We start from the raw sequence: 26560 nt of genomic DNA on the forward strand, positions 1-26560 counted from the left end.
TCCTCCAAGATTATCACCTGTTTCCGTTTATCAGTTCAATCAAACCCAAGAGCTACTCTTCTTCTGAGTTTAGAACCAGCTGCTTTAACATATGTTTCATAAATTCAGGAGACGGCTTGTGCAATCTCATCAGCACATACAAACAGTGGTATGTCATCTGCATAAGCAGCTCTCAGTTTAAACCTCCCTTCTACACCTGTCTAAATAGCAAACATGCTAGTTTACCACATAGGGCTTCACCAATGAACTTTTGAATTAACCCATGGAGGGCTGCCTAGGTACCCTTGCCATCATGTCTTCATTATCTGACTCTCTTCCTTCCTACCAGACAGAATATTCATCACTGCATTTTCACCTTCCTGACAAATTACAGAAACATGCAAGGAGCCAGAGAAACTTGAAACACATCTTGCTCCCATCAAATGCTATTTCTCTTTACCTAAATTGAACTCAAACCCACTTGCTTTTCATTTTTTGTCTGGTTCATAGTTTCCTTTGAGTACAACTGAACCATCTCCCACCTCCGCTCTTTAATACCTGGGATGAACAGAAACATCTTTCCTGCAAACATGGCTAATCGCAAATTAATCCCTACTTGTCGCTTTGTAATCTGTGCCCCAGTGGTAAGGGTGCTGAGTGCTTAAGAACTATGTTTAATTGCTATCCTGGCAAAAAGAGAGTTACTCATTCTAGGTTCATGGCTTAATTTTTTTCCCCTCAAAGTCCTAATTGTTTCATAAGACAGATAATAATTATATGATGGGGTGAAAGGGTTCTGAGCTGCAAATGAGAAACTTGGGTTCATATTTCAGCTCCACCACTTACTCTGTGTGACCTTGGGTGAGTCATTTAAGCACTTTGAGTTTACTTTTCCTTATTTGTAAAAAAAAAAACCCCACAAAAACAAAAAAACTGGAAGGGGCTAGACTATGTGATCTCTAAGTTCCTTACTTATGTCTATGACTTATGATCCTAAAAAAACACACAAAGCCACTGTTGCGTTTTTAAAAAAAATGTGTTGGAATTTAGTTGCTAGAAATTAAAGTCCATTGCCAAGAGAAGGCATGTTGGGCTGGATGATTGACTGATAACATTTCTGGTTTTCTCATCATCTTATCTTCAACTCTAATGGTTTCAAAGTCTACAGAATGCCTCAGCTGCAGGCTTCTCCAGATTTAATAGTTTCATTTTCTTTTCCTACTTTCTGATTATCTTCCTTAAACAATTTTTCTGTTTGGTCTTAGAAGCTTTCAGAAGAATAACTCCTTCTGGCCACCTGTTTTCTAGAGGCCCTGCTTTCTGAATCCTGGTAGTCACAAATGTGATAATTTCCAAATAAGGGAAGAAGTTGGTGTCCCCAAAATATAGGTCTGCATACTTGACTTTGGAACTTACCAGAATTAAGGATTATATTATTTTCCTTTTATCAAAAATTTTTTTCTAATTACATATAAAAATAATTTTTAACATTCTTTAAAATTTTTTTGATTCCCAAATTCTCTTCCTCCCTCCTTAAGAAGTAAGCAGTATGATATAGATTATATATGTTGTGTCACGCAAAACTTATTTCCATATTAGCTATGTTGTGAAAGAAAACACCCCCCCCATAAAAAAAAACAACAAAAGTTTAAATAAAATATGTGTCGTTTGGTGTTCAAACTTCATTAGTTCTTTTTCTGGAGATGGATAGCATTTTTCATCATAAGTTCAGGATTATATTAAAAGATGAGTGGTTTGTGAGCTTTTAGAAAGGGAATCAATTATCATTAAGAGCCAACAAGGCTTCACCAAGAACTGGTCATGCTGTAATAACTTTGCTTTCTTTTTTTGACAAGGGTTATAAGACCAGATAACCAATAACAGGGATACTCATTCACCTTTGGTTTCCAGCTTTCATCCAACTCTCACCAGTGGCTCCAAGAAGCTATAGCATACACAGTGACCACACTCAAACAAAGCCATCTTGGTGGATGGGTTAAAAACCAGGTTGAAGGTAACCCATTGGCTCCAAACTAATTGGTGATCGAGTGGGGCATCTACTCCACGCATGAGAAGACTTACCCTGGCTGACTGGCTGGCTGAGAACAATTTGTCCTAAGAGCCCTGAAGGCAGCTAAAGCAGGCATTATGGAGTGATTAGAGCTCAGTCAGATATCAAAGATACCAGGGTCATCCGCTTTACCCTGTTCTTTTATCCCTCTATATTAATTCACTTGGTGAGCTTATCAGTTTCCATGAATTCAATTATCAGTTCCATGCTAATGATTCTCAAAACTATTTATCCAGCCTTTTCCTCTCTCCCTTCCTCAAGACTTGTATATCTAATTGCCTGCATATTTTAAAAAATTCTTATCTGGACTTTGTATCAATTATATTTTCATTTTTAAAATTAAATTAAATTAAATATTTTTTTTCCTTTACATGTAGAAACACTTTTTGACAATTGCTTTTGATATTTTAAAATTCAGATTTTCTCCTTCCTCTCCCTCACATCTAGGCAGTGAACAGTCTGATATAAGTTATTTCAATATTTTTACATAATATATATTTCTATATTGCTCATGGCATGAGAGAGGACATATCAAATATATAATAGAGATCTCATGAGGGAAATATAGTGTAAGATGGCATGCTTTGGTCTGCACTCAGATTCTAACAGTTCCTTCTTTGGTTATGGATAGCATTTTTCATCATGAATTCCTGGTGGTTATCTTGGTGATGCGCTTTGTAGATAATTGTATATTCCTTTACAGTTGATTAGCATGATATTTCTATTACTGTATACATTATTTTCCTGGTTCTGCTCACTTTACTTTGCATCAGTTCATGTCAGTCTTTCCAGGTTTTCCTGAATTCATCATGTTCATTGTTCCTTTTGGCACAATAATATTTTATTACAACCATATGCCACAACTTGCTCATCCATTCTCCATGTGATGGATAACCCTTTAGTTTCCAATTCTTCTATTATGAAAAGAGCTATAAAAATATTTTGGTACAAGTAGGTCCTTTTCCCTTATCTCTGATCTCCTTGGAATACAGACCCAGTAGTGGTATTGCTGGTGGGTCAAAGGGTATGTATAATTTCATAGCTCTTTGAGCCGGGTTCCATATTACTCTCCAAAATGGTTGTATTAGTTCACAGTTCCACAAAGAGTATATTAGCATCCCAGTTTTTCTACATCCCCTCTAACATTTATCATTTTCCTTTTCAGTTATGTTGGCCAATCTGGTAGGTGAAATGGTATCTCTGACTTGTTTTAATCTGCATTTCTTTAACCAATAGTGATATGACTATGGATTGTTTTAATTTCATTCTCTAAGAACTGCCCCTTTGTCCATTTTTCAGTTGGGGAATGCTTTGTATTCTTATAAATTTGGTTCAGTTCTCTATATATTTGAGAACTAATTTCTCAGACACTTGTCATTAGATTTCCCCCAAAATTTGTTGTTTCCCTTCTAATTTTGGTTGTATTGGTTTTATTTGTACAGAAACTTTTAACTTTAGTGTAAATACCTATTTAATTTTTGGAAATTTTCTCTATATTTTATTTGGTCATAAATTCTTCCCTTATTCATAAGTCTGACAAATAAACTTTGCTAAGTTCCCCTAATTTATTTATGGTGTCACCCTTTATGTCTAGATGAAGTATCCATTTTGATTTTATCTTGGAATCTGGTGTGAGATGTTGGTCCATGCCTAATCTCTGCTGGCAGTTTTTGTCAGTGAGTTCTTTCTCCCAAAACTTGAATCTCTGGGTTTATCAAATATTAAGTTGCTAAGGACATTAATGGCCATGTGTTAATTATCTAATCTATTACATTGATCCACCACTCTATTTCTTAACCAGTACTAGATTGTTCTGATGATTACCACTTTATAGATAGTTTGAGATCTGATATAGCCATGCTTCCTTCTTTCATATTTTTAAAATTAATTCCTTTAATATTCTTGTACTTTTGTCCTTCCAGATGAACTTTGTTGTTATTTGTTTTAGTTCTATGAAATAATATTTGGGTTAGCTTGATTGGTATGACATTTAATAGGTAAATTAATTTAGGTGGGATTGTCATTTTCACTATATTGGTTCAGTCTTTCCATGAACAATTAATGTTTTTCCAGTTGTTTAGATCTGACTTTATTTGTGTGAAGAGTGTTTTGTAATTGTGTTCAATAGTTGCTAGGTTTGTATTGGGAGGAATACTCCCAGGTATTTTATATTGTCTTGAGTTATTTTGAATGGGATTTCCTTTTCTATCTTGCTATCTGTTGGATTTTGTTGGTGGTAAATCGACATGCTGATGATTTATGTGGTTTTATTTTGTATCCTGCAACTGCTGAAATTGTTGATTATTTCTATTAGGTTTTTTGGTTGATCTCTAGGGTTCTCTAGAACCATCACATTATCTGTAAAGAGTGATAACTGTTTCCTGCCTAATTCCTTCAATTTATTTTTCTGCTCTTACTACTATAGCAAGCATTTCCATTCAATATTAAATAAGAGTGGTGATAATGGGCATCCTTGCTTTATATTTGATCTTATTGGGAAGGGTTTTAGTTTACTCCCGTTACAGATAATGCTTGCTGCTGGTAGATACTATTCATCATTTCAAGGAAGATTCTGTTTATTCTAATGTCTTTATAAGGAAGGGCTGTTGTTTTGTCAAAGGTTTTTTTTCTGCATCTATTGAAATCATGTGTTACCTTTTATGCTTTTCTTGAGTGTCAAGTTTGCTCTTTAAATTTTCTTTTCAGCTCTGATTTTTTGGTCAGGAAATCTGAAATTCATTTACTTCATTAAACTTCAAAATTTTCCCCTGGAAAACTCTACTAAGTTTTGCTGGGTATGTAATTATAGGTTGTAGCCTTAGGTCCTTAGATTTTTGGAATATTATATTCCATACCCTCCAGTCCTTTAACATAGAAGCTGCTAGGTCCCATGTAATCCTGATTGTGTCTTCAGCTTGTAGTAATTTTTTCTTGACTGGGTGTTCTGGGATTTGGCTACAATAGTCCTTGGATATTTTATTTTGGTATTTCTTTCCGGAGATAATTGATGGATTCATTCTATTTGTATTTCCCCTTCTTATTTGATGATATCAGAGTAATTTTCCCTGATGGTTTCTTGTAATATAGTGTCAGGTTCTTTTTTTGATCATGGCTTTTACAAATTATGATGATTCTTAGATTATCTCTCCTGGATCTATTTTCCAGTTAAGTCATTTTTCCAAGGAAGTATTTTAATTTTCTTCATTTTTTCTTTGACTTTATCATATTGTTTCTGATGTCTTAATGCTTCATTAACTTCAATTTGTCCAATTCTAAATTTTAAGGAGTTATTTTTTTCTTCTTCAGATTTTGTGTTTCCTTTTCAATTTGGTCAATCCTTTTCTTTAAAGAGTTGTTTTCTTTACCTTTTTTTTGTCTCTATTTCTCTTTGTCTATTTTATGTCTTAGGAAGTTATTTTCTTCAAGGCATTTTTGTGCCTCACTTTCCTTTTGGCCTCTTCTAATTTTTAGGAAGTTGATTTCTTCATTCAAAGTTTTCCCACCTATTGAATTTTTCTGTGAATTCTCTTATTTTTTTTTAAACTTCTTTTCAAGTTCTTCCAGGGGTTCTTTTGAGGCCTGACATCCTTTCACCCTTTCCTTTGAGGCTTTACATGTTTCCTTTTTGGTACTGTTATCCTCTTTTGAGTTTGAATTTTGATCTTCCCTGTCACTAAAGTAACTTTCCAAGATCAAGGGTTTTTGTTGTTGTTCCTTTGTTCGTTTTTCTGACAACCCCCCCTCCCCCTCCTCCACATCACCTTATATATTTCTTGAGATTCTTCTCTGTTCCTGGGGTAGAGGGAGTGCTCTTCTCTGGTACTTGGAGTAGACCTGGCTGCTCTTGTTCTTCACAGTGTGTCTGGGGAGGAGGTGGCCCCATTATCTTGCTCTGGGAGGGTTTGTAGCTGTTGTGTCCAGCTATATTCTGCACCTTGTGCTACCAGTTCCCCTGTGGTTTGGGGGCTGTTAATTCCCTGATCTACTTCTTCCCCTTCCCTGCCAAGTGGCCTGAACTGGGCAGGTCCCCTGCTCTGGGCACTGCTGCCTCAGGCTCTCTGCTGCCCCTGGGTGTGAGTAGGTTACTGTAGTTGCAGCTTTCCCTCGCTGCTCCCTTTTATCCCCAGGGCTCTGCTGCCACTGGGTGTGAAGAGGGTCCTGAGTTCTAGATTCCCCTCTCTGTTCTCTTGTAGTACCAGGGATCTGTCACCAAATGACAGTTTATAGGTTTCCTACCTTCTCTACCTGCGTGGAATGTGGATCAGGCTGGGATCATTCTCTCTGAAGGAGTCACCACAAATTGGGCTGCTCCAAGTTCTGTCCATTCTCACAGATGCTGCCTGGGCCATTCTCTTCTCTTACCCCAGTGAGACATATTCCTTCAGCTTTCCTTTATTTTGTGGCAATTTTTTCTCATTGTGTGAGTATGAAGGGATCAGGAGAGTGGAGTGTCTTTTACTCTGCCATCTTAGCTCCCAGCATGCCTCTCCAGTATCAGTTCTAGGACAGAACATCTCGCTCACATCTTAAATTCAACATATCCCAAACTGAACTCATTATTTTAATTCAAACTTGTTCCTCTTCCTAACTTTCCTATTGCTCTAAAAAAATACCATCATCCTCTCTCATATCCTATCTGTTACCAAGTCCTGATAATTTGATCTCTTCTTATAACATCTTTCACATATACTCCCTTCTCTTCTCTGACACTTGTCACCACCCTGGTTTAGGCAACTTCTCCTGGCACTTGCACGATTACAATGCTATGCTGGTGGGTCTGCCTGCCACAAGTATCTGTCTATACTTGGTTCATCCTCCACTTTGCTGTCAAAGTGATCATAAAGCACAGGTCTGACCATGCCACTTCCTTACTGATTAACTCCAGAGGCTCCCTATCTCCTCCAGGATCAAATATGGAATCCTTTGCTTGGTGTTTGAAGTCCTTCAAAATTCCTTCCTATCTTTCCAGGCTTCTTAATTTTCTTTGTTTCACAGCCTTTACCATCTACCTTAGAATTAGTTAGGCAATGGGGGTTAAATGACTTGCCCAGGGTCACACAGCTAGGAAGTGTCTGAGACCAGATTTGAATCCAGGCTCCTGTCTAGGTCTGGCTCTTGTGACAAGGAAATCACTTTAAAAGACTGATATATATTAATTTAAGGTCGCCAAGGAATTCAGCTATGTAATTCCTAAATGAAAACTCAAGTCAGCAGTCAACCTTTTATAAAGTTTAATTACAAACAGGATGAAGAAAGGTATTAGAGATAGAGAGAGAGAGGGAGAGAGAAAGGGGAGAAGGGAATAGGGCTTAAATACCCCTTCTGTTTAGGCTGGGCCAAAAGGCCCAAGCCCTTAGATAGCTGGGGCAAAGAAAAGAGATCAGTCCCTATCACTCACGTGATCAAAATGGAGAAACAGTCTCAGGGGCCTCCACCTCCAGCTTCCTTCAGAGCAAGCTTCTCAGAGCACCTCTCCAACCACTCAGAGCCAAAACTCTCCAACCAACCACCCCTCAGTCCTCAGACCCCTCTCTCTTTAAGCAAACCATCCAAGTTCCCTCCCCTCAGTTCTCACATCTACCAATCACTGTCCATGTCTTCCCTGTGCCAATGGTGGCTCTACCTTAACCCAGGACCGCCCAGAGGTCTGTGGCTTTGCACATGTCTGTTGAAGGTCATATTCTCAAATAATTAAATCTTGATCCTTTGCTACAGCCCTTCCTAAATCCTGTTACCCTGAGTAGGGTAGAGATTGGAATAATTAAATTTTGATCTATGCTGCAGCCCTTCCTAAATCCTGTTAGGACTGAGTAGGGTGGAGATTGTAATTTCCAAGACCTGGTTCTGTCATTCCAAGTATCTCTATTGTATAAATTCTAAAATCAATCACGACTCAAAGAAATTCCTGTTCTATGCTTAAGCATAGGTCAAAGCCCTTTCCATTGTTCAGCAAAAGGTTTCTGTCCTAAAGTAATCTTAAGAAGAGAGGAGGAGGAACCTCCCTTGCCAATCGGGTTCACATTCCAATGGTGTTCCCACTATCAATAGGAAATTTTTCAAGTATGAAATTTCCCAATGGTGAAATTTCCAACATTTATAAGTCTAAGAAATTTTAAGGTTTACACTCTCAATCCACTGAGCCACCCCGCTGCCCCCTCTAGTCTTACTTCCCCTTCATTTACTCCATGATAGAGGTCTGGGTTGGGAGAGGAATATATGGCTGTTTATTGTAGGTATTTTTTTTTAGAAAATAGTATTCATAGTATCTAACTTTTCCTCTGGACCAAATTCTACCCTCTCCCCTTATTTAAATGCTATTACTCTATTTCTTCCTTTCCATTTCTTTGGTCTATGTGCCTTACATAAATTCATTATTTTCTTCCTTTGAGACATCCATTTCCTCGTTTTTGGACTCAGAACTGTGGGATCAATTTGTTTCTTCCTTCTTTTATAGAGTTTAATACAGTGCTTTGTAAAAAGTGAATGCTGAATAAATGTGGACTGAGTACTTGTAATCTTTGGATAACAAAATCTTTCCCCTTCTTTGCAGAGAGATAGGGACTATGGATCTAGAAAGTTGTATACTTTAGAGGTAACCACTGTACCAATTATTTATGCTTAACTGTTTTGTTTTTAATTATAAGGGAAGATTCAGTGTCGGGATGGAGAGGGATAGTATGTTTGTACGGGGCTATATCCAGATGTGAAAACAAAAAGCATCCCAAAAAGGCCTTTCTCTTTTCAAATAAATAAATGTTAGCCTACTCTCTCAAGTTAGTTCTCTTTGGCTTATGTTCATGATTATGACAATTATAATAATATTCAGGGTTATGTTCTTTCCTTTAGCCTTATTCTAATACTACCTTACTTGCATTCTCTTTCTTCTTACTCCAAGTAGAAACTCCTTTCCCAGGATTTCCATCATCTTCTTAAATTGTTTTATTGGTGTAGTTTATTTTACAAGACTGTCACTTTGCCATACTTGGCCTCTTCCTGTAGACCTCTCCGTTTTTACAAAGAAATACAGTTCAGCCAAGCAAGTCAGTATATTGCCCATGTCTGAGAATGCTTTTCTCTATACTCTTTTTGCTGCCATGAGGTAAGTATAGATAGGTCACTGACTCTTCTCCAGAATCTGGACTGAGAAATGCCTTGATCTAAATTCTTAAGGTGGTGACTTATTTTTTTTTCCTTGATTCTATTGTGCTAATTATATAGATGTATGTATGTGTGTGTGTCCATATATATACATATACATGTATTTATGTAATATAGCTATATTATAGCCATACAATGTATATTTATATAATATTTGCAGATATATACATATAATATATTTGCATAATACATATGTAATAGTACACATAATATAGCTAGCTATATTATGTATGTATATTGTATATGTGTGTAATTTGTATTTGCATATTTCATATGTGTGTGTATTGTGAAGATTGGATTTAGCTCTCCCCTGATTGTAACAATGAAGGTACTTAGCTCTTCCTTTATTGTGAAGATTAAATTGTAATCCCCTACCTATTTTTAGATTTTAATCCCCAAAGTGTAAACCCAGTATTTAAAGTAGATCTACCCATTTTAACCACAAAAAGGTATGGACTAACTACAAAAAGGTGTGAACTGACCACAAAAGGTATGAACACCCATTTCATACATTGAGTGGGAGGTCTGTGTGAAAGAGTGGGCAGTCCTGGAGAGGAGCATCTGCTGTGATTGGTAGATGTAAAATTTAGGGGAGGTGACACAAGAGAAAAAGGTCTTTAAATAGTAGAAACAGAGGCACACATGGATTGGTCGCTTGGAATTGGACTGGAGGACAGACATTTGGACTCATAGTGAAGACAGTCACTTGAAGCTGGAGGGAAGACAGGCACTTGAGGAGACTGGAAGACAGACACCCAGACTTGAAATGAAGAGGGACACTTGGCTGTGGAACTCGACCCTGAAGGAGCTTGTGCAGGAGACCTCAGACTGCTTTCTTTTTAGATGGTCACCATGGTGAGTGTAGAGGCTGACTTTTTTGCCCTTTCTGGAGGCATGAGCATCCAGGAAAGGCCCATTGTCTTGAGACTCCTTTCTCCTGGCTAGGGCCTTAGAATTTCTAACTGATTCAGAGGAAGCCGTAGCTCTCTCTCTCCCCTTTTCTCTCTTCCTTAATATCTTCCTTCTATTGTAAACTACCATAAATTCCATTTTACTTTAATAATTCATTTTGGGATTTAGTATCCCTGGTGACTACCAATTAAATATTCAGACCAACTAAAAATTTAATAGTATATAATACATGTGTATAATAATATGCTCATATCTATTGTGAAATAAAAAGGGATATCTATATCTATCTTATCTCTCTATGCATCTATGTATCTATGTTATTTCTCTATCTATATCACTCTATCCATTCATCTATCCATCCATCCATCTATCCATTCATCTATCTACCCATCTATCCATCCATCTATTCATCTATCCATCCAACTATCTACCCCTCTATCCATCCATCTCTCTCTATCAGTCTATTGATCTCTCAATTGATCTATTTATCTATCTACTGATAGATCATCTATCTGCCTGTCTGCTTACCTACCTACCTGTCTATGTATGTATCTGACTTTTGTTTTCATATCTGGATATAGCCCTGTACATATATACTACTTCTTTCCAATCCAACATTGAATCTTCCCTTGTAATTAAAAAGCAGTTACACATAAATAATTGATACAGCAGCCACCTCTCAAAGTTTGCAACATTTCACAGTCCCCTATCTCTTTGTAGGGAAAAAGGAGGTAGGTTTCCTTATCTGAAGATTACATGTACCCAGGCAATATTTATTAAGCATTCACTTTTTATAAAGCACTGAATTAAGATCTAGAAAGAAGGAAGATGACCCCACAGTTGAGTCCAGAATAAGGAAATGGATGTCTCAAAGGAAGAAAATTATATAGATATAATTATATAACATATATGATATCCCCATATTATATACACATACATTTATATTACATATTGTTTTCTTGATAATACTTAATTGTACCTTTTGATCATTTTTATTGATTTATTCAAATTTTCCCAAATTTTTTGGAATTCCTCATTTGCTTCGTTTCTCACATCATAAAAAAAATACCGTATTCATATGTGACTATTTGTTCAGTCATTTCCTAACAGAAATGTTTCCACTTTGTTTCTAGGGTTTTTTAAAAAATTTATTAATTCTTTTTTTGCTTTCAATAAAAATACTACTTTACAAATGCTGGCACTTTTCTGCTATCCTTAATTTTTTTTGGAGTATAATTTCAATGGTGAAAATTCTGTATACAATTTTGTCTTTTTTCTGGTGCAAATTTTTTTCTAGAAAATTTAATTTAATGGTTTATTAATACAGTGATCCTTCACCTTTTGTGGGAGTTATGTTCCAGAGACCCCTGTGAATTTCAAAACTACTCAACCCTGTTCAAACCTTTCTTTAGAGGATGGGATTTGGCTATTTCCTGATCAATAACAATAGAGATACTTGGAATGACAGAATCAGGTCTTGGAAACTGCAATCTCCACCCTACTAAAGGTAACAGGATTTAGGAAGAGCTGCAGTAAAGCTCAAGATTTAATTATTTGAGAATGTGACCTTCAACAGACATGTGCAAAGGGGACAGACCTCTGGGCAGTCCTGGGTGAAGCTAGAGCCACCATTGGCACAGGTGAGACACAGGAAGTGAGGTAGAGGACAGCTGAGGAGTCTGGGGACTTCCTGGGTAGAGGAAAGGAGGTTGTTGGAGGCTGGTGCTTGAGGTGGAGGCCCTGAAACTGTTTCTCCATTTTGGTCACCTGAGTGATAGGGACTGGGCCTCTGGCCCAGCCTAAGCAGAGTGGGTATTTAAGCCCTATTCCCTTTTCCCCTTTCTCTTTCCCTCTCTCTCTGTCTCTCTGTCTCTGTCTCTGTCTCTGTCTCTCTGTCTTTCTGTCTCTCTGTCTCTGTCTCTGTCTCTGTCTCTGTCTCTGTCTCTGTCTCTGTCTCTGTCTCTGTCTCTCTCTAATACCTTTCTTCCTCCTGTTAGTAATTAAAAACTCCATAAAAGGTTGACTGCTGACTTGAGTTTTCATTTAGGAATTACATAGCTAAATTCCTTGGTGACCTTAAATTAATATATATGTCTTTTAATGTGATTTCCATATCACACCCCTGTGAAAGTCTGCATAGTGGTGTTATATTTATTTTATTATTTATGTATGTTTTAAGACTTTATAAACACTTCCCACTCTCCTATAAACCTTTTCCACACTCTTATTAACTTACAGTCACTGAACTAATCAGCACCCAGGATACAGAACACAGCACTGTGGTTGGTTGCCTTTCATTCCATCAGCCAATAGTATACTATGATAAGTGTAACCACGTGATACTGAATTTATATATGCATATATCTATATCTATCTATTTATTTATTTTAAACCCTTATCTTCTGTCTTAGAATCAATACTGTGTATTGGCTCCAAGGCAGAAGAGTGGTAAGGGCTAGGCAATGGGGGTCAAGTGACTTGCCCAGGGTCACACATCTAGGAAGTGTCTGAGGACATATTTGAACCTAGGACCATCCTGTCTCTAGGTCTGGCTCTCAATCCACTGAACCACCCAGCTGTCTCCTAGATATGTATATTTAAAAAACCCTCAATACAGTGAAGCCTGGATAAGTGAACCATGATATACTGAGAGAAGACTGCATAACTTTTTATCTCAGTTCCTTCTGTATTGATTATTTCAGTTTTTTAACTTTGTCTTTTTGATGAGTGGAAGTAAAACATCAGAGTTGTTTTAGTTTTCATTTCTCTTATCTGTGAGCCAGAATATTGTTTCTTCTGGTTGTTAATAATTTTTCTTTTGAAAAACTTTTCCTGGTATCCTTTGACCACTTGTTTTACATATTTAGGGGAGTGTTGGACCCAGCTTATACTGGTTCATGATGTTAAATTTTTAGTGTGAGCATTAACATTTCAGGAATAGGTAAATACTATAAAACTGGGCTTGATTTTTTGTTTTGTTGATTGTTTAGACTTTAAGTGAAGGAGAAAATATTAATAATTAAAAGTGTCATGTATTCAGTCACTTATTTTAGAGGTAATTGTTAAACATTTACCAACATACTACTATGTATATATGATATATATTCATGTATGAACTCATTCTTTTATACTTTTATCAGGTATTTAATATAAAAATATTTTCCAGATCAATACTTTCTCTTCTTACTTTAGTAAGACTGCTTTTTTTGTGTGTGCAAAAACTTTATTTTCTATGATTTTGTCTTTTGTAATCTCCTCTGTCCCTTGTTCGGTCATGAATTTTCCTCACAATCTTAGATCTAAAAGGTGCTATGCTTCACCTATGCATCAGGCATCCAGCTATTCCCCAGGGCACTTTGTGATTCATTCTATGGCTGCACCCACCCAGATCACTTAATATGGAGGAACTTACTTACTCTTTAGGGTTTCTATTTTTATCCTCCATTATCTTCTGACCAGCTTCTTCCAGTGGCCATGTGGACAGCTTCTATTCCTCACCACAGATGCCCAGCTATTGAAAAAGTCAGTGGAATGAATTTTGGTGGGGCCAACTCTTTCCCTCCCCCAACTACACCACCACCACAATGGGACAAAAAACCATTCAGAGAAGCCTGTGACCTGTTAGTGGCTTTGGTAGTAACACTCAACTACCAAGTGCTAGATGGAATCCACAGTGAACAGTGTTTCTCTGTGTTTCCTCCCCCCCAACCCCCCCCAGTGTCAGAAAAGTTGAAGAATTTTTGCTTGAGGAGCCATTATGAATGATTTCTCTGTATTTCACTATTTTTCTGAGGGGAGTAAGTTTTTTTAAATTTTTTTTTAAGGTTTCAGTTCTTGGGGAGTTGCTATATGCCTTTATGCTGACTTTCCAAGTCTCAAAATAATGGTCTTAGCAGGAGAGAAGACTATGGCAACTAATGTCAGGATTAAGGTAATGATATTTTTTGAAAGTACTGCTTTATCTGTCTATAGCTAAGAAACAGAATTTCTAGTATATTTAAACAAAGTTATTTTTCCATTTATCTTTTAAAAAATCTAACAAATTCGACTCTTAAACCCAGAAGTACAATTCTCTTTCTTTTTATATTGGCCATGTTTTAAGTATTGAGGACTAAATGAAATATTTATCTTTAGAAGATGCTTAACACACCCCTTTCTGTTTTGCTGCATATGTAGTCCCTTCTTGGGTTACAAAGCACCATTCATGTCAAAATTAGCGGCAATGATAACATAGAAATGATATATATTTCATATTGGTGTTTAGTCAAGTCCAATTCTTCATGAACCCTTTTGGGCTTTTCCTCAGAAAGATACCAGAATAATTTGCCATTTCTTTTTCTGGCTCATTTTACAGATGAGGTAACTAAGGCAAACAGGGTTAAGTGATTTGCTCATCCAGTAAGTGTTTGAGGTCAGATTTGAACTTAGGAAGATGACTTCCTTATTCCAGGCCCATTGCTCTGTTCACTGCACTGCCTAGTTGTCCTTTATACTATACCTCCTCTTAATTCTTTAATTTTTTTAAAAGCCTTTAAAAAATAGAGAGTGGAAGAAGGGAAGCTATTTCAGGCCCCAAACTTCCATAACAGAAATGTCATAGTTTTGCAAATAGCATAACTAACATAACTCTGGCTAATAGTCAGCATTGTCTGCTTAATCTTAGCACACAATTAGCTATTATGGAATTAATCTATGACCTAGACAAATTTCTAAAACGAAGATCAAGCCTAGGATGATATCCATTCCAAATATTAAAAGGTATGAAAACCCTGGACAATGTTGAACAAATAGTAAGTGCTCAAAAATATTTGTTGATCTGACTTACTCCCTGCTGATTTTATTTCCATGACATCAGACAGCCATTAAAAAAAAAATCTTTGTTGGCCTCAGTTTACTCAATTGTTAAATTAGGGTATTATAATCGACAAACTCTAATGTTCTACCAGCACTAAAAAATCTATTATTTGAAAGTGGAAAAGACTTTCTCTGACAGAAGAGTGTATTTTGACATTATATAGCGTTCAATTTGTAATACACAAGAAGAAACAATAGTTTTTCCTAGAGAAATTCCTTTTCTTCAGGGATACTCAACAGTTTCAAGGAAAAAACTTGCTAATTGTTATTTTTAAATGGGTTCCATGTTACACCTTTTCTTTCTCCTATAGGAAATAGGATTTCATTTCAATTCATAGTCATAGAATCCCAGAGGTGGTATGGACCTCAGGAGACATTCAATCCAACCCATTCCCGATCAAGGATTATTTCTTTAACATTGCTTTTAGGAAGTCCTGTACTTTCTGCTTGAAGATGGAGAAGAAAGGGTAAAAACCTAAAGAAACTCATTCCACTTTAGAAAGAACTTTTATTGTTAAGAAGTTCATTTCTTGAAATATTCTGAAATCAACCTCCCAACAACCAAGCTCTTTGCTTCTTCTTCTTTGTTTTGTTTTGTTTTTTAAACTCTTACCCTCCGTCTTAGAATCAATACTGTATATTGGTTCCAAGGCAGAAGAATGACAAGAGCTGGGCAATGGGAGTTAAGTGACTTGTCCAGGGTCACATAGGCTGAGGTCAGATTTGAACCCCTATTACTACGCCTAATTCTTCTGAGCTATGTAGCTGCTCTCTTACTCTTTGCTTCTAATTTTTCATTTTGGAGTTGAATAGAAGAAATCAGGTCCTTCTATGCTACCACCTTTTAGATCACTGAGAGCAACACTCATATTTCAGTAAGTCTTCTCTTTTTTAGGAGGAATAGTAGCCCCTTTGACTTCAATTGATCCCTATATGGTGGTGGTCTTGAGGTTCTTCAGCATCCCAGTGCCCTTCTCTTACAAGCACATTGCTGCTTTTCATTAAGCACATCAGTGTTTTCCACTAATTCTAGCTGCTTTTTGATCTGTCCTTCATAGCCTGTCTTGTCTACAGTCTCACCCATGCCAGAAAGGTGTAAAATTGTGATAGTCACACTCTAAAATGTGACTCACAGAAATGCTATTAATACTCTATTCTTTTGAATTGAATTTTTGGTGTAGCACAGACTGTGGAGCTATCTCTTAAATCCCTATTTACCTGGGAAATGTGGGTCCCAGGGGGTGGTTACTACTTCTTCCCTCAGAGTTCTAGGGGCTAACCCTTTGGGGTTGGAGAGGGTTGTTTCTCCTGTATTATTGTTGGGGTGTATTCAGAGAGGACTGGCACCAACTTTGTCAGCGTTTGCCAAGTCCTTTTCAGGGCTGTTGGTCTACCCCTGGTGTCTGTCTACCTGTCACCCAACTTTTCTGTAGCTACAAAAAACTGTAGCATGCCCTGTAGCCACATCCCAGTAAAATTATGGCAGACAGGCCAAACTAGGTTAAAGTTGAGGTTATTTGACAAGCCTCAGACTCATCTGTGAGTTAGGGGGGCAGATCACAACAAGAGTTTATGAACCCCCACTGGTGTGCTTCCTTTATGTTTATCAGTTGACATAAATTGACCAAATCGACTCATATGACTTTTAGTTAGGAGTATGTACTAAAGTGGTAGCGTAAGAGCAGTTGGTACAAAACCCTTTTCAATTCTGGGATATACTCCTTTACATATACATTTAGAGTGTAAGAAGAAATGTTTAGGACTCAATTTTAGAGCTCATGTGGTAAATTAGAGCATATAGCTCCCAGACATCCTTTTGTTTGAAGTCCTTTTCTCTCCTTTGTTAGGTGCCCATAAAATTTCCCTTTGATATGGTGTTGTGGTCTGCATTTAACCAACAAACATTTATTAAATATTTTCTATGTGTTAGGCTCTGTGTGAAGATGCACTGGAGACACATAGAATGGCTAAAATACAGACCCTGTCGTCAAGGAGCTCATATTTTAATGGGCATCCTTTGGAGATCTGAAGCTGACTTTCTTTAATTTTCCTTCTGTGTCCTTGGCTCCCAATTCTGATACTAATATCAGCTGTTCAAGGGACACGGCTGTGACAAGTCTTCTGGAACTTTTTGGGGTTCACAAGGTTTTCCTATGTTCAAAGGGAAAGGGGGCAGCGGCTTTTCTTTCAACCCCACCCCCCTTCTCAAGTGATCCCTTTCAGGGACTTTTCTGGAATGATTTCCATCACTAAGCTGGGAGGGACTTGAAAATGCTCAGGTTACATATTAACTTGTCTGTTTCCTTGGTGAGTGAAGAGGACTAAAATGACATCACTTGTGATATCTTGACTTCCAGTGCATAAATTGGATTTAAGTGAGGCAGTCTTACAAATTGGCTTACTACTTCATACAAAACCCATAGGTCATTGACTTAAGTCTCTGCAGCCAATACCAATAGGTTTCTTGGGAAACATTATTTAGAAGCATTCTATTCCTTCTAATTGGATTAACTAGGCTGCTTCATTTAGTTCTATGTGCTGGATTGTTCAATTGGTTGATCAATGGTGGTGTTCTTATCTGACAAAGATGTCAGGCTTAGAGTCTTTTGTTAGTAGCTTTATGTGGGCTTTTACCTAAGTGATTGAATGATGAATCAGCTATAACCATACAATGAATTTTTCATTGAAATATGCTTTCTTGGTAAAACATTGGTGGGAGTTAAGGGCAAAGAGATGGAGAGGGAGAGAGGGAGAGAGACAGAGAGACAGAGATAGAGACAGAGACAGTGGAGAGAAACAGAGAGAGAGAAAGACAGATATAGAAAGAGAGAAAGACAAAAAGACAGAGAGGGAGAGAGACAACACAAAGAGAGGGAGAGAGGGAGGGAGAAAAAGAAGAAAAGAGGTCATAGAGAAGGCAGAGGAATAAATAAGGAGAGAGAAGGCGAAAACAAAGGGGAAGATGAGAGGGAAGACAGAAGAAAGGAATAGAGAAGAGACAAAGTGAGAGAGGAAGAGAGGGAGAAGGAGCAGAGGAGAGGAGAGGAGAGGAAAAGACACAAGTTTGTTTTTAGGTCTGGCTTAGCCAAAAAGGACCGCCATAATGAACCTGGTGTATCCACCGCTGAGTCTGGCTTTACTTCCTACTTGTACAATCTTGCGGTAGCTATTGTTACATCCCTTTGGGACAGGAAGAGTATGGTTGTTACGTGAGAGAGAGAGGATAAAGGTGTATGGGTGAGCTGGGACAGAACGTTTCAGGTGACGGAACTGAGGATGAATGAATGTAAAGAAATAGAGATGGAATGTAAAGTATTTAGGAGAAGAGTGAGGACTATTGTGCTGAGGACGGGTGCGGGCGGATATGGCTACAATTGCTGGCCATCACGTATAGTGATGAACATTCCCTGCTTCCAACATTATTGCTGCTTCCCATGAGCTGGGAGATACACATGAACTCTTCACCATTTAAAAAAGACTATATTTTGGTGAAAAAAATCAATTCAGAAAAAAAAATTGTAGGTTTGTAGCAAAATAAAGAAAGAGTAGTAATCCCGCACGTCCCCAAGCCCTGATTATGTGGTCCAGCTGTGGCTTTTGCCAATCCCTCCAAGAGCCACTCCCCTCCAAGCCCAGCTTGGCTTTAAGTGGAGAGAGTCACTGAGGTTGAGGCTGATGCTGGAGGAAGCACTTTCTCTTCTTTTTCCTCTTCTTTCTTCTTTTTTTACGTCATCCCCTCCCTAGCTTGAAAGTTCTCGGATGAACGGCTAACGGCCTTCTACAACTTTGATATCTAGGATGCGTTTTTCTTCTCTTTGAGCTTGACCGTGCATTCCGGAATGGGGGAGTGGGAGGTAGGGAGGAAGTAAGATTTAAAAAAAAGTAGCCTCTCATCAATCCCTGCGTTGTACTGACTGGGGGTAGGGAGGGAAAATGCATTCACATAGAGGGATTACCTAAAATAGCCACATGGCAAATGCTGAAATTCCACCCAGCCCAATTTAAACAAGGCCCACCTCGCAGTTTGGATGACTATTGTAGGACAGAACAGTCTTAACAAAGCTTATTTTCTTTACCCTTTCAGAATTTAATCCCAAAGTTTTGGGGGAAATTCCCCCCCCCCTTTTTTTGGTTAACCTCAAGAATTGCAGCTCACGAAATCTTAACTCAATATGTCCATTTGCTACAACAGTTTTGACTGTATGTGGCAATGGGGGGTGGGGAGGGGAGGAGGAGTAGGGAGCTCTCAGCTAAAATCCCACTAATCTGGTTCTGGTTTTAGTTTAGCAGAGTCCTTTGACATTTGATTCTGATACTTTTTTAGAATAATGTCCCTTATAATTTCCTCTCCTCTCTCCATGATTTCTGTCCATCACTGAATAAAGCTGAATTATTCCTAATGGATTTTTGATTTGTTCTTTGGAGGGCCAGCATTTGATGAGCATACAAAAACCCTATTCATCCATGTCGCTACCTTACACTAAAAGATCTTTGTTGCATGACTTTCTACAGGCTCTGCAACATAAACATTTAAGAAAAAAAATGCATTGTGCCTCTGGCTCCAAGAATCTGGCACTACACATTTTCCTAAGGTTTGTTTAAACAAGAAGTATATTCACAGAGAGGACCAATTTTTCATGGTGATGATGGCCATGACCGACCGTACAGGTCACATATTTGAGTTCTAGTAATTGAGAGTAACATTAATGAGCTTGTCAGTTAAATTCTTTTCTAAGGTGAACACTAATGGGACATCCAGTTCATTTTTTCAAGGCTTTTTGTTCCTTTGTCTCTGTAGGGAGGGTCCTAGCTTTAACAGGTATCACACACCACAGAAAAAGGGAACTAGGTGATCCAGTGCATTGATTACTGAGCCTAGTCAGGAAGATCTGTGTTCAAATCCAGCCTCAGACACTTACTAGTTGTGTGACCCTTGGCAAGTCACTTATCTTCATGTTTTTCATGTGTAAAATAGAGACAATAATAGCACCTACATCCCAGCGTTCTTATGAGGTCAGAACAAGATAATATTTGTAAAGAAATTCGCAATCCTTTAATGTTTTGTATGTGTATGTTGTTGATGTTGAGTCATCTTTAGTCTTGTCCAACACTTTGTGACCTCATTCAGGGGTTTCTTCTCAAGTTTCTTCAGCTCATTTTACAGATTAGGAAACTGAGGTAAACAAGATTAAATGATTTGCCCTGGAGAGCAACAGAGGCTGCATTCGAATTGAAGAAAATGAGTCTTCCTGATTCCAGGCTTGGTTCTTTATCCACTGTGCCACCTAGTTGTCCTTGTGCATGTTAGTTGCATATGGAGGCAAAAATAATTTACTTGAAGAATATTGACCATTTCTATGAAAACAATTAACCATAATGATTCAATTTGCAACCCAGGGGAATTATGCCCTTTTGTTGTTGTATATTTTCCTTTTTCTTCTAGAGAAAACTTTGTTGTATACCCTAAAGGTTCAAGTTCACACATAATGGGTGCTCCAGAAATAGCTGTTCAATTGAGTTCTTGTGTTGGCCATCAAACAGAAAATAATGCCATGTTTACAGAATAGTTGTTAGGCAAAATTGTGAAAGTGGTTAAGTTTGTCTTTGCTCTCCTTTGCTGTTGCTTACCTGATTCAGATCATATTTTCTCCCTTTACCCCCACTCCTAACCTCCACCTGTCTTCACTCACTGAGCACTTAACCTATAGAGGGAGGATATCATTGGACTACTGGGTGGAGGGGTGGATGAAGTGAGGAATGTCCTCAGTGAGTATAGAGAGGGGGAGGGGAGTGACCCAAGCTCTCTGCTCCCCTCCAGCTCTGCTGCATGTGAGCCATCCATCTTACCACCTTACCACCCACCACACTCCTGTTGGGCTGCTGGGCAGGGGGTAGGGGATGTTTAAAAATGTCATCAGGCATGGTGGAGAAGGGATGGGGAAGAGCTCTACCCGAGTCCCTCTGCCTTTCTAGTAATGAACTAGGAAAAGGGGGTGGTGTGTGTGCCCACAGAGAGCCCTCCGAGTGTCATCTTTGGCACCTGTGCCATAGATTCACCATCAATGGTATAGGCTGTATCAGTAGCCTATTCTGCTCAATAAAACATGTTCCAACAGTTTGAATCTCCACCCATGGTAGCTCAGGAATGCTCCAGGACTCCCCAGATTTTGTAGTCTTTTCTACATATACTTATAACTACTTACTTCCACTTCCAAAAGGTGATGCCTTTTGATGCAATTTTTCTGTGTAGAATCCAATCCTATTGGATTTTCTGACTCTTGAAATTTCCTTTCTTGAATGCTTGCCTTACCTATACATTTTGGATTCTTAAAGTCACACTGCATGAAGGGTAAAGGCAATCTTGGTTCATATGACATCCTCCTTTCAGTAAACAAATTTGAAGCCCCTACAAATTATATTAGGTATACATTATAATTCACATACAGCAGCCATAGTCAATAATCTCAAATACGTATGCCACATATGAGTTCATTGTATTATAACATTCTCATCAGAATTTTGTCCAGTAGACCATGGGTTTACATCATATGTAGAAAACATATAATAATACCCTGTAGCAAAGTTTTATACTATAGTGCAAATACATAGGTAAAGAAGTAACACATATTAACCAGAAGGTGCCCTCTAGTGGAGTATGTGTAATGTACTTTTTATGTAACTCCAAATGCCACACTATATCTTATATATTTCACTCAATTCAATTCAACAAACATTTATTAAACATTTGGTATGTGCTTGGTGTGACCGACACTGAAGATGCAAAGGAAAAATAAAGCAATCCTGGTCCTCAAGGAGCTTATAATATCTCTGTATTTGGTGTACTTTATGCAAACCTGAGAAGTAATCGTTGTTCATCCTTCCTTTAGAAGAGGACGAAAGGCATTGCACAATGAATTAGATTTAAGTGAGGCAGAGTTGTACAAAGTCATCAGCCTCACTTTCTCTTCTAGACTCTTTCAAGTCCTGTGGCAAAGACCAAAGTTAGAATGACTGTTGATGGCTTGGGATACAGTGGATGACTTTGGTGTCTTCCATGTCTGACCAAGCCCTTGGGGCTCCATGGTTCCTGCTTCAGCTGCCTTCATGGCTCTTGGAATGGATACTTCTCATCTGTCCATTCTAGTAGGGGAAATCTTCACATGCTTGGCATTGACACCGCATAATTCACAATGGTCTTGAAGTCTATCAGTTAGTTACCCTTAGTCTGGTTTAACTTGCCTACAGAAGCAGTTTTACTGGGGAGTGACCTCTTCATATGCTACAGCTTTTTGGAGCCACAGGTGATTGGTGAATACAAGATGGACACCAAAGGTAGATGAGCAGTCCTGGAAGGGGCTCAGCAAATCCTCACATCTGAGTTGCTAGTCCTTCTTGAATACCCCAATACACTTCAAACCTAAGAAATAATGTTACTCAATCAAATAGCATTTCTTCCTCTCTCTTTTTTTTTTAACTCTTACCTTCTGTCTTAGAATTAATATCAAGTATCAGTTCCAAGGCAGAAGAGCAGAAAATTGTAAATAAAAATTATTTTTTAAAAAAAGTAAAAATAAGTGACGTGTCTAGGATCACATAGCTGGGAAGTATCTAGGGCCATATTTGAACCCAGGATCTCCCATCTTCAGGGCTGGTGCCCTATCCACTGAACCACCTCATTACCTCTTACCAGCACCTATTATATACACCAGACCTCAATGTTGCTTCTTGTTTGTATATGACCTGTGTATTTGGCTTACTGTATGCAATCCTGACGTGATACTATGGGTTTCTTTTCTTTTCTTTTTTTTTTGTGGGAATGACAAATCAATTTTATTTTATTTTATTTTTCATTTTTAAATTTTCATGCAAAACACAATTCCATATTGGTCGTTGTTGTAAGAGCAAAGTCATATGTAACCAAAAACCCCAAATAAAACCAGAGATCCACTGATGTGGAAGATGACTCCAACAATTCTTTCCCTGGAGGTGGATAGCATTTCTCATCATAAGTCTTTCAGGATTGTCCCAGATCATTGCATTGCTGAGAACAGCCAAGTTTCCACAGATAGTCTTCATCCAGTATTGCTGTTATTGTGTACAAGGTTCTCCCAGTTCTGCATATTTTGCTCTGCATCAGTTCCTACAAGGCTTTCTAGCTTTTTCTGAAATCATCTTGCTTATCATTTCTCATGATGCTATGTTTTATGAACACCAAGCATACTCTGGAGCTGCTAGAGTGGCATGTTGATATGTGCACAAAAAGTCAGACAGGACTCAATCACAGTTTGTCCCCATTATTGGCAAACAAGTGAAGATGAGAGCTCTGGGCACCTTGTACCACCCAAATTTACTTCTTGTCCCTAGGGAAATGTTCCCATATTACCAAATAGTTGTATCTTTCATGCCCCTATACTTTGCCTCTCCTATGACCTTAATCATGTTTAAACTTGTAATGCCATTATCTGTACCTACCTACCACCCCTTGACTATGTTATCCATCCTCACACCCTCAACATTTGGTGCAATGAATTGCATATAAAGGAATTCTTTCCAGACTAACTTGGACAGAGCAACCCTGGCTTGGAACCCACCTTACCCAGGTGAAGATCTTTAATCTCCTTAAAAAGAGTATGTTCTATACCAGAATAGCCTCATGCTGACTTGGAATTTGTCTATCTGGGTACTTTTGACTCAAGCTCCTGGAACAGACTCACTTCTGTAATCCCAGACCATTGCTGAGAACAGCCAAGACTGCCCATCAGGCTGTCAGTATTTACCCATTTTACTATATGATTACTTAGTCAACTCAGTGACCCACTTTCCTCTCCCCAAAGATGTGAGGGTTTATACGCAGTGATCACTCACAGCTTCTATTTTCTTGGCTCCTTGCTGTTAAGATTTAATTCTCTTCTCTCTTGTCTTCTCCTCTTCCTCCCAAGAGAGTCTCTCAAAGATAGTCTCCAAGAACTGGAAAATTTACAATGGAAGTCTCGACTATTTCTCCTGTGATATTAAGTCCTGGGATGAGGCTGAACAATTCTGTGTATCCCAGGATTCCCATCTGGCAACTGTGACTTCTGTGGGAGAATAGGAATTTCTTTACAAGACATTGAAGGGAGAGAGACATTGGATTGGACTGAACAACAGACACACAGAAGACACCTGGACCTGGGTGGATGGGACCGTTTATGACGCTGCCCAAAGCAAAGGGTTCTGGATTCCAGGATAACCCACCAACTACCAGGGGAAAGAGGACTGTGTGGAGATGAAGATGGAGGCACTGGCAGCCTGGAATGATGAGAACTGTCAACTAAAATACAAATTCATCTGTGAGAAGCCTTTTGGGTCTTCAAAAACTAGACTTCTAGCAGGGCAGCCTGCAGCTTGAAACAGAGCTATGAGGACTAGTTCGGCACCCAGAAGCCTCATCCCAGATCCAGCCTCATCAGACACTTCCAGGTCTCCAGTCTAGAGCCCTGCTGTCAGTCAGCCTTGGGCAGCTGCCGGGATCTCAGAGCCTGGAAGATCAGAATAATTCAGTGTGATGTCCAGGTAATCCCCAAAGTTCATAAACTTTCATTCTAGAGGACTGAATCAGAGAATTTACCTTCAAGTCATAGTTCATAGGAATATCCATTTCAGGCCAGAACTCTATTAATATTCAATCTGTTGAGGGGCAGTAAGGTGGCTCAGTGGATAGAGCATCAAGCTTGGAGTCAGGAGGACCTGGCTTCAAATCTGACCCCTGACACTTCCTAGCTGTGTGTCCCTGGGCAAGTCACTTAACCTTGATTGCCTAGCCCTTGCACTTATGCTAAGAGTTACTCCTAAGATAGAAAGTTAGGGTTAAAATTTTTTTTCAATCTTTTGAACCCTATTCTGAAGTAAGTTACACTCTTAAGACTTATGGACATCTTGATTTCATATGTTCATTAAATCAGAAAACTGTAGAACTAAAGGAGAACTTAGAGATTACCAAGTAGTAACCTAGTGCATGAGCAAACTCTATCAGCTTGCTTAGTTTATCCAACCTCTCCTCTTGGAGGATGCTAGGAAGATGACTTGGAGAAGAAGCAGGATGAGATATAAGGAAAATTCCTTAGATAGACTAGAGCATGTGTAGACATTCTGTAACTCCCACATTGTGTGTGTGTGTGTGTGTTTGTGTGTGTGTATGTGTGTGTGAATCTTGTTTCATTGGTTTTATAGATGTAACTATTTGTTGTTCAATTGTTTCAATCATGTCCGACTCTTCATGACCCCATTTATGGTTTTTGTGGAAAGTACATTGGAGTGGTTTGCCATTTTTTTTTCCAATTCATTTCACAGATGCAGAAACTTAGGCAAACAGGGTTAAATGATTTGCCCAGGGCCACACAACTAGTAAGTGTCTGAGGACAGATTTGAACTGAAGAAAATGAGTCTGATTTCAGGCTTAGAGTTCTATCCACTGAATCACTTAGCTGCCCACATAGATAGAATTAGAATATCAGTCTTTAAAAAAGACCTTGGTCTACCTTAGCTACTTTCTCTTTGATTCATTTCCATATGGGGAATCTCAGTGACTCTTCTTCTCCCTCAGAGACCAGGTTCAAAAGGAGAACTGCCTTAGGGCCTTTTCTTCTTTTCTGACATCCGTCCTCCCTCCACAGGTCCTTTCTCAACTCCAATTGGACCAGATTTTGGCTTTTCTGTCTGTCCTTTTCCATTATATGTAGAGGGTCATCAAAGCACCTTGTGAGTTCAAGTCTGGAGGGTGTCCTGGAATCAAGTTTTGCAGCTGGCATAGCATTGATGCCCTGGGAAGCAAAGATTTGGGCATATCCTTTGGGAATCCAGTTCAGGTGAACTCACCTGGCAATCATGCTCAACTGGACAGGAACTTGGAGGGACCAATGTTATGTAGGAACTGAACTGAATTTTAAGTCTTCTCCCCCAGCTCCTCAAGGGTGTCTCTTTGGACCCAGTGAGTGATAGATATATCAGCCTGGCTTTGAGAGAGCCAGAGGACAGGTATCTCAATGATAACACAGCAATTTGGGTCACTGCAAGAATGAACTGTGATTCTGAAGTGTAGGAACAATTCAAATGTAAGTATTGGTTTCTCTGGGTACATGGTGGTTCAAAGCTCTTCAGATTTATTTTGGCGATACAATGAGAGCTCAGAATTCCATTTATTCAATTCAGTTGATATTTAAACACCATGCTACAAATGCAAACATATAAGAGACTTCTATAACTTTAGCAGTGGGCTTTCCTGCTCCATGGCCTGCCTTGGTATCAGTGTGAATGAGCAGAGGATTAGTGTATTTTCTACTCTGGCCCACAATGGTATAGGGTAGCAATGAACTTCAGGGACTGAAGGAGTACTACATGGTCTCCAAGATCTGGAATGAGAAGTAACATGGATGGATACTGGACTCCATCTCCATCAGTGACCTAATGTTATGTAATAGAGAGTACTTGTTAAGCCATTCTTTGCTGTCAGATCCACCACAGTCAATGGTCCAGTCAGGGCCAATGGTATGCTTATGGAACTTTAGCATGTCCATTATTACAACTTCCATTTTGAGTTATATATTCCCC

The 26560-nt window shown here is 38.5% G+C and overlaps 1 protein-coding gene across 1 annotated transcript; it reads left to right on the top strand.

Moving 5' to 3' along the window:
* Positions 1 to 569: 569 nt before the first annotated feature.
* LOC103100925 (C-type lectin domain family 4 member K-like) lies at positions 570 to 26560 on the top strand. Its single transcript, XM_056821076.1, has 4 exons — positions 570 to 623; positions 22665 to 22747; positions 23529 to 23602; positions 23872 to 26560. Exons 1-4 carry the CDS (start codon positions 570 to 572, stop codon positions 24063 to 24065), a joined length of 405 nt encoding a protein of 134 aa, XP_056677054.1. The 3' UTR covers positions 24066 to 26560.

Source organism: Monodelphis domestica, chromosome 3 (genome assembly GCF_027887165.1).
Source record: "Monodelphis domestica isolate mMonDom1 chromosome 3, mMonDom1.pri, whole genome shotgun sequence".
Lineage (NCBI taxonomy): Eukaryota > Metazoa > Chordata > Mammalia > Didelphimorphia > Didelphidae > Monodelphis > Monodelphis domestica.

Coding starts and splice junctions, on each gene's coding strand:
- LOC103100925 (XM_056821076.1), top strand. CDS start 570: ATGGCTAATCGCAAATTAATCCCTACTTGTCGCTTTGTAATCTGTGCC. Junction 22,748..23,528: donor TTACTGTATGCAATCCTGAC/GTGATACTATGG, acceptor AATTCTTTCCAG/ACTAACTTGGACAGAGCAAC. Junction 23,603..23,871: donor CTTTAATCTCCTTAAAAAGA/GTATGTTCTATA, acceptor CTTGCTGTTAAG/ATTTAATTCTCTTCTCTCTT.